The following is a 9,013-nucleotide window of genomic DNA, read 5'->3' on the forward strand; positions in this document are numbered from 1 at the left end:
CGCAAAATGGCCTCAATTTTGAACTGTCAAAGTGGAACCAATTCACTGTTTGCCAAAAGTAGAGAGTATTGCTATCGATCATTTAAAATGTTATTTTTGTAAAAGAATGAAAAATGTGTGGTTTTTGAGGATTTGGAGTTGAAGTAAAGAAATCTTAAGAAAGTTGAAGTTGAAGACGAGATGGTCTATGCAACCTTTGCTAAATGAATTTAATTTTTGCTGACGAAAAAAGTGATTTAGTCAGAAATATTAACTTATTTCGTGTTTGAGCTCAGATTCTGAAAGCGCCCATATAAATTTGATGTTTTTAAGATGAAGGAATTTGATAGTTTTCATCTCACCTAGAATGAAACGTTTTCGCTTAATTATGGGCCAAATTTTACTTGTTTTTAATCAAATTTAAGATCAAAAGGTTCCGTTTGATTGTTTAACTAACTATTTGAAGAATATGGAATGTTTCCATTTAGTCGTATACGTCACTAAGTCGTCTGAGATTAACATCTCGGAGATATTTCAAAAATAACAATTGTTATGTGGACACGGTGGAGTATATATTTAAACTAACGATGAATATAGTAATGGGGAACAATAATCAATTCATTCATTCAAGCAAATGACAAAATTTGTACACACATATTTCACCAAATAAACAATTCAGCAAAGTTAAAAATCTGCTTAAGCTGGAATCTCCCTGTTTGTTTCAGTCGGTTTGTTGCTTCCTTTGACAAATTAGAGGAGGTTGATACATCCAGTTGTTCCAGCGCGTGGCAATGAGTGATGATGTGCTCAACAGAGGCGTCCGTGATACCGTGACACCGTCGAAGGGACAATGTTTTGAGTCGTTTAAGAGATTGACACAACTCCAGAACCAATCGATCGTTGAGGGGCAATTTACAAATCCGCACTGACTCCAAATTTGGACTTAGTTGGATAATGGCACTCGCCAAGTCCTCGCTCATATCAATTTCGTTCAACTCTAAGACTCGCAAGTTTTCAAACTTCTCAACGAGGCATTCATCCTCGTCGCAGCATAAAACATTGATCAGCGTTAAGGTGTGCAGCTTCGATAACGGTAGGTTTGCAAATAGATCCGATTCGGCGAGGATGGTTGTGTTTTGAAGAGCCAGTTTTTGTAGATGAGGGGAATGTCGCAAATACCGGCCAAGCGCCTCGGATGCCTCGAAATTTAGGCCGCACAGGGTGATTTCCTCCAGGTTTGGGTTTTGATACCCCTCAAACGTGGCTCGCAGATTTTCTATGAAGTCGGCATCTATCGAGAGGTACACCAAATGCGGCATGGTGGCAAGAAAAGTTGGCCGCCAGATGGTAGCATCGCTTGTGCTAGTGGAGAGGAGCTCAACATGCAAGTTTCGCAGATTTGGAAGATTTCTACCAATCTCGCACATTATCTGAAATGAATGAAAATTTATAGAAAAAAAAACAGGTGTACTGAAAAGATATTTTTACCGCATTATTAAATTCAGCTCCCTCTAAGCTAAGCATTTCGATAGTGGGCTGAGCTTTGACAAATTGCAGCATTTTTTCGGATGTTGTCAGGATGCAGCTTAAAATCACAATTTTCAATCGAAGTCTCGGCAGGCTACTCATCGTGGTTAGGATGGGATCAGTGGCGGAGATTCTAACCCTTTCCAAGGAATCCTGAGCCGTCTGCAGGTACTCAATAATCTGCTGCTCCATATCATCGGCGTTGCATTCCAGATTACGTGGCCGAGGACAAACCCGTCGTATTAATTGAATCAATTTGTCTTGATGGTCGTGCAATCTGAGCTGTTCGATGCGGTCGAGCTGGAAGTTGGCGAACTGCGAGACGTCCACGTTTGTCGGATACTGGTTGTAAAATAGATCCAATTCCTTCAAATTTGGAGTTCGCCGTAACACTCCAGCGAGCATCGGCAACGAAAACTTGGAGTTGAAAATTCTCAGTTTTCCAAGGTTTTCCCCTAGTACAGGCCACCACGGTTCCAGGCTGATAATCCTGGCATTACTAACGAACACGTGAGGGACCGAAAGCAGACAGGCTGGCTCGCAGGCTTGATCAAGGATGACACCTTTGGGCAGATTCAGGCAGAACTTCCGCAGCAGAATCACACTGCCATCGACGATCGTTTTCCAAAGGCGACAGGTTCGTCGAACCTGCTTGAGCTGGAACACACTCAAATGTTGAAATATCAGCTCGATCACTTCCGGTGGGAAGGGAAGTTGAGTTTGTTCGCTAGCATTCGATAAATCATTTTGGCTCTGAGTTTGTGCAGGCGGCATCTCTTGAGCAACCTATTTAAAAATCATTTTTAAACAGGTTTTGGATTTGATGAAAGAATACTTACGTTCGCGTTTTTCAAAAGCCTTGAAAACCTTTTTCGCAAATCTGCAAACTTTTTTATTTCAGAATGACTGATAGTCGAAGGAAAGTCACGATTTTGAAAAATTGTGGTGGGTTGCTGTGATTAGTCCTTCTGATTCATCCGTTTCTACACATTTTTACGATGATTGTAATTATTTATTTTTATTGTTTTCAATACCGAAACACAAATTTTAAATCTTGTGTGATTGGCTGGTCCATAGTTCCATTTTTGAGTTCCTCACTGTGGCAAGGTTATAATCCTGCTCATAAACTCTAGAGTTTTTTTTTAAATAAAAGGACCAATAAACTAAATCTCCATGTTTTGCTTTATGTGTGTTTTGAAACCGCTTTGTGTCAGGGATATTCAAAAACACAAAAAAATATTGGATCTTATCGAAAAAAGAACCTTGATTAAGTGGGATGAACTAAACCGTTTTCATAAAAAAAATAACAGATCTATCTACGCCTTGGTTTCATAGAGTTAGATGTTGAAATTAAGGTCCTGATGCAAAAAGTTTTTTTTTTTGCTGAAAAAAAAATTCGTCATCATTTAGATTTTTTGAAAACTAAATGTTTGCAATACAACTGGGCAGGTGTAAAACGCATTTTGACTTTGGCCAGAGTCGAGGGACATAAACTTCAAATAATATTTGCAACGGCCTAATTGTCATAAAAATAGAGCTGCTTCATGATTGAAAAATCAATTGTTGCTCCATCTCATCAAAGAAATTGTTATATATTCACAAGGATGAAAATTCAAATGATAGTGTCAGATAAGTTTTAATTTTTTTCCGAAAACACGATCAGAGCCACTGAATTTGTATTGCACTCCCTCTCCCCCTCCCCCTCCCATAATGGCCTAATTTCTTTTGCAGGAAGGATTCCATCATCGGTTGAGAAACACTGAGTTAAATGTTATCAAAAAAAAAAAAAAGATCTGTAAATCTGACTAGGTGACACGTGGTTGATGATACACATCCGGATTGGTTTGTTGGTGGGCATGTGAGTCTATTAAACTCATTCGACAAAGGAAAGGTGCTACTTTAATCCGGATGATCGCTTAAATTCCCAAATAACCGTGGCATGCCTCATTATTTCCAGTCCTGCTTAATGTGTGCTCTTGAAAGAGAGAGAATGAGAGTGGGTGAGAGATAAATATAAAGAGAAGAGAGAGGGAGTGAGAGAGAGAAAACTTAAACTTTTGTTATGTTTTGTACGTTATTGTTATTTTTTTAGCGTGGGATTTTTTTGTGTATATAAAAATAATGAGGCTTTTTATGTTGTCTACAGTGATATGTTAGAGTAAGTCTATGGCCGCAAACCAGGGTGAAATTGATAGGAATTCAATTTATTTTTGGAATATTTTCCAACAGGTGTGGTTTGTTACAACATTATTATTTCTAAAACATGTACTAAGGTAAGCCACGGCACCCCATTGGAGATTTTTACGAAGAAAGTTGTGTTTTACCGGCCTGAATCAGAATCTATAATGATGAAAATGTTCTATCGGTGGAAATTGCGTTTTTCAAAATTTTAAGGTTTTAGATCTTTGGTATACATTTTTAATTGATCTGGCCTTATAGGAGGATTGATCTGTCAAAAATATTTTTTATTGAAAACTTGTAGAGAAATCTTTCACCTTTACAACGCTGTTTAGGGTTTGTAAATCCGTTTTGATTGTCAAAAGATATACCACTTTAAAGACAACCATATTTTGGCTGATTTTGAGTGGCAAACATGGTTCCAGAGGTTCAAGGTCAAACGAAATTCACATAAAAGACGGATGATTACCCTATCAAAAGTTCTCAGCACTTAAGTGTTATTTATACACTTTTTGGAGTCTGTTGTAAAAAACAGGGAACAAGATAGTACACAAGTGACGATGTACTTTATGAATGTGAGGAAGGCATCAACCACCTAAAGGTGGATTAAGTAACGTTTTATCAATAGTGTTTTAATAAAAGCTGGTTTGAAAATTCTTATTTTGAATTCCGGGGTAACTTTGATAGACAAAGTTTTTCTAGTTAAATCAAATTTAAAGTGCAATGTGTATTTATTTAGTGAACTGATTTTATATGTTTTTTTAAATGCATATAAATTTTTGGAAAAATTGTTGAAACTTGTTTGAATCTAGTTTTTTTTCAATAAAATTATCGATTCATATTCATAGCTTCAAATAAAAAAAACATACATAATGTTTAACAGCTGCAAATTAAATGTTTCTTCTCCTAGTGCAGCGATTCTCAAGGGGGTACCGGGCCTACTTGAAGTACATGGCAGGGGGTACCAGCCTAGAAGAAGGTTGAGAATGCATTCCGTTTTCCGAATCAAACTCTTTTTCTTTAAGAAAACCATAAAACTTTGAGAATGTTAAAATAATGCTCTTCATCATTTTTTTCTTAATTATAGTTGAATAACTCTTGAACTTTCAAAATTTTATGAAAACTTCTTTTTGAAGAACTTTGAACACTTCTCTGCGGTCAGTTTGATTACATGGGTAATTCTCCGCCAACTCACACAGCAGTTGCCCCGACCCCTCTTCGATTTGCATGAAACTTTTTCCTAAGGGGTAACTTTTGTCCCTGATCACGAATCCGATTTTTCAGAGTGTAACAATGTTCTACAAAATTGAAGAGCAGACAATTACAAACAATTTGCTACATAGACATAAGGGGTTTGCTAATAAACATCACGAGTTATCGCGATTTTACGAAAAAAAAAGTTTTGAAAAAGTTGGTCGTCATGTGGTCGTCATCGATCATGGCCGTTCATGGTCACCCGCGACAGACACGGACGTCAAAACAAAAAGAAACGCAAAAAGTAACTTTTTGAAAACTTTTTTTTTCGTAAAATCGCAATAACTCGTGAGCAAACCCCTTATGTCTACATACCAAAATTTTTGTAATTGTCTGCTCTACAACTTTGTAGAACATTGTAACACTCTAAAAAATAACCCTCAAAGTTAAAAAAAATACGAAATTTTAAAATGAAAAATTTTGTTCTAAATAAAAAAATGACCCTTCTGATTCGAAAAGAACATTAAATTTCCCATAAAATGACATGTTCCAAAAATTTTTACAGTCGAGTAACGGAAAATGGGAGAATTTTTTTTTGATAAAAAATACGTTTTTTTCGGAATTCTGAGTACGCCATCAAATTTTACATAAAAGTCCCTTTGACACCAAATTTCTATCTCATCACCATTTCAGGCTGCAAAATATTGAAAAACACCTCTTTTTTCGCATGTTCAAAAATGTCCCTCCGTCACGATATATCAAAAAACGGACCTCGGATTCGTGATCAGGGAAAAAGATACCCCTTAGAACAAAGTTTCACGCAAATCGAAGAGGGGTCGGGGCAACTTTTTCCGATTCCGTGTGAGTTGGTAGAGAATTACCCACATACAATGATTGTACGTTTTTAATTTGTACTCTTCATTTCGCGGAAAACCTTCAAACCTTTCAATGTCATCCCGGTTTACGGTACTACTTTTATTTCAAGTTTTTGTTTTCGGCTTTGGGCAAGCTCAAAAGAAAGCAAAAATTGAGAATAATTAAATTATAAAATTGTAGGCAAACTTTCAAAATTTTATTGAAAAAAACAAAACAGATTGCATAGGGCACAAAAAGAGTTATGCTAGCAGTGGAACATTGCAAATATTCATAAATCCATCTTTTTATTTTTTCTAAAGTTTCACCTTTTCCAATCGGTTTATAATTATAAATTTATTCAAAATGTTCCATTGTTTCAATATCTTATGACTGTCACGTTAAGTTACAACAAATGCTTAATGTAGGAATAATATTTCAACACAAATTTCACAGCATAACTTTTGCTTTACGGCACCATATAATTTACTGTGGTTTTATAGCACTTATTAGCAACCGAGCTCGTGAATGGTAATTAAAGGGAAAACACAAAGTTTTAATTTTTAACGCAATATTTCAGGTAAAACCATCCAAAGAGGCACAAGAAGAGGTGCGAAAGAGATCATCAAGCTTTACGAAAGGATTCGTACGCACGGCCAGGGCCATACCATCCGTACATTCTAACCTGCGGGTATCGTTTTTTACGAGTTTGTCGGTTCCTCTACGACTGCATGCCAAATGCCAAAGATGCTGCCGAGATGGTTACGCTATACTTTCTGTTATGTTCGAGTCTCATTTCTGCCGTGGCTGTTCCGATGATTATGATTATGATATTCCAGAAGGGAGTGAGAGATCATTAATACAAATGGTAATAAATTTTGTGCGAAAATTCAGTAGTTTTTGTGGTTTTGGGCACGTTTCTTGGCAGAGCGGCTGTTTAAAGTGTATGATTCCTCGATTCAGATTTGTTTCACCCTCGGAAACCGTTTTGATAATGAGTAGTTACATACCTGCGCCTTGGGACCGAGAATAATTTGTGGCCATAATAAATGGTGGAATATCTCAATTAAGCATCTTTTTGAAGTATGCTACTTTAAAAATCAATTTATCATCAAGGTTTTTCTTTTAACCCAAAACCAGGCGCAATGTTGAAGATATCCGGTGGCAAACGATTATCCGTTTTATTCCATCGAGTCTTTTGTTCGAGAAATATGTACCACGTCCTCCGTTCTTTTGCAATAGCGGGTTATTTTTTTGTTTTGTTTGACAACCGTTTGTGAATAACATATACCCATTTAAATTGTTAATTAGATTTGAATGTGACTGAAGGTACAATAATAGTGGCTAGCGAATGTGTTCAAAGCGTGGTTCATAATTCTCTTGTGATGCGAAAACATATCACATATCACAATTGAGCGGAAATTAATAAGGGTTAATAAAGAACATATTCCTCCGAGTGGCATTGTTTTTTCATTACCGCAGAGCCGGGCCAAGTACGGTAGAATTAACGCGACACTTGAAGAGTGGCTGAGAGAGTGCTGCATTAATCACATGGGGATAGGGTTCATGTAAATGTTCATATTTCTCATAAATATTTTAAACAGTTTATGCATCTTATTCAAATGTAGTTAATGACAAAGTAATGACAAATGGGATGAGGTTTTGAATGAAAATATTTCAGATACAGAAAAATCAAGATCAAAATGGTTTCATTCACCTAAAATAAGCTTGAACGTGTTACGCTCACCTCTAACAAATAAATTCATTTACATATAAATTTTAAATCAAAATTACTAATTAAAAAGTATACATTGTTCTTAAGACTTGAAAAATGTATGTAAGTTATAAGATAAACGTTATTTTCAACCGCGTTTCCCTTTGATAAAAAAAAGTTCAAAAACATTACAATTTTAGAACCACCCACAAACTACTTCAGCTTTCGGGACCTGGACCTGTTGATACTGATTTCCCTAATAGGATAAATCATCAAAAGAGCTAAAACAAAACATGCTGGCTGGCAAAATAAAACATAAATAAAATCGAGGGAAAAAGTTGGTTCCGCTTGCGCTATATGTGGCACCGGACAGCGCGACAGACTTCCTCTAATATTGTGCGAACTTTTTCGCAATTGAGATCCGTTCTTTTGTTTTGCAGGCAAGCTGTCCTTATGATGAATTAACAGTCAGTGAAAAAAAAACTAAATAAAAAAATGCGCAAGTGGTTAGCGAGTTGCTGCTCTTGTGGTTTCAGAAAGCAGAGGGTTTTACCTGATGTTTAATCGGCTAGCAGTGCGATGTGCGTTAATTTATTAATACTGGAACGCCCAACGCATGCCCAACTTACACGGACGCGCAAGCCTACAAAAAAAATGGATTCTTGTTTTTAGTGATTTGTAAGAATGTCTAGATGATCCTTAAATTTTGCAACTTGATTTGAACAAATCTGTAATTTCTGCGACCGAAAACATTGTTCCAACTTTTTTTAAATGACTGCCTCCGCGGAATTGCCGGCAATATTTTCTACACCCGAAAAACGATTTTTTTGTCGCAAAAAATACAGATTTGATCAATTTGAATTCAACAAAGTTCTAGGACATCCTAACAAATCACTAGAAAAAAGAATTGTTCCGATTGCTTGAGTTATGCTTGAGAACCAGCGAGTTGAATTTACCGTTCCAACTTTTGGGCTTGGGAGCTGGAATGTTAAAACAATATAAAAAGATATTTATGAACAAGACAAAGCAATTTCCCACAATAAGTCTTATAAATTTGTGTGTTTTTGTTGTATTATTACATTAATTTTTTTTTCAAATTTATAAATATAATTTTTTAGTTTTAGATATTTGGTATTTACACCCCTTGGGCACTATGCAAATTTTGTGAAGAAACATGTAAACAATTTATAGTTTGACAGAAACCTAGAACCACGTTTTGTTCAGAAACTCATGCCGAACACCTTGCCAGAAAAAGCTCATGAAAAGATGATTTAGCATAGCATAGCATAGCATTGGTGTCTACCCGTAGCTGCTACTTCGTTATTGACCAGGACCCCCAAACATTGCTCCGTGGACCACAGATGAAAAGTAGGAACCAATCATCACCCCTTCGCAATTTTCAAAGGTCCCTATCGTGCTGATCAATACCGACGCCGGCCACGACCAGTGGTAAGACACGGGGAAGTGGATGGGAATGTTAGCCGATACTTGAGTGATGGGACCGCCAAATCGACTGCGTCTCCGACAAAGTATCACATGAGTTTTGATGGGTTAGTAAGATGGGTACGA

The 9,013-nt window shown here is 36.6% G+C and overlaps 1 protein-coding gene across 1 annotated transcript; it reads right to left on the minus strand.

Moving 5' to 3' along the window:
* Positions 1-559: 559 nt before the first annotated feature.
* On the minus strand, positions 560-2,427 carry LOC6038981. Its single transcript, XM_038263616.1, has 3 exons — positions 2,346-2,427; positions 1,468-2,292; positions 560-1,409 (listed from the first exon to the last, which is right to left on the minus strand). The coding sequence occupies exons 2-3, from the start codon at positions 2,278-2,280 to the stop codon at positions 639-641; spliced, it is 1,584 nt and encodes a 527-aa protein (XP_038119544.1). The 5' UTR covers positions 2,281-2,292; positions 2,346-2,427; the 3' UTR covers positions 560-638.
* Positions 2,428-9,013: the final 6,586 nt, after the last annotated feature.

The sequence above is a fragment of the Culex quinquefasciatus genome, chromosome 3, assembly GCF_015732765.1.
Source record: "Culex quinquefasciatus strain JHB chromosome 3, VPISU_Cqui_1.0_pri_paternal, whole genome shotgun sequence".
Lineage (NCBI taxonomy): Eukaryota > Metazoa > Arthropoda > Insecta > Diptera > Culicidae > Culex > Culex quinquefasciatus.

Excerpts from the sequence above, each read along its gene's own strand:
- LOC6038981 (XM_038263616.1), bottom strand. The coding sequence starts at position 2,280 with ATGCCGCCTGCACAAACTCAGAGCCAAAATGATTTATCGAATGCTAGC. Across the intron at positions 1,410-1,467 it reads GAGCTGAATTTAATAATGCG|ATAATGTGCGAGATTGGTAG; the intron begins GTAAAAATATCT and ends CATTCATTTCAG.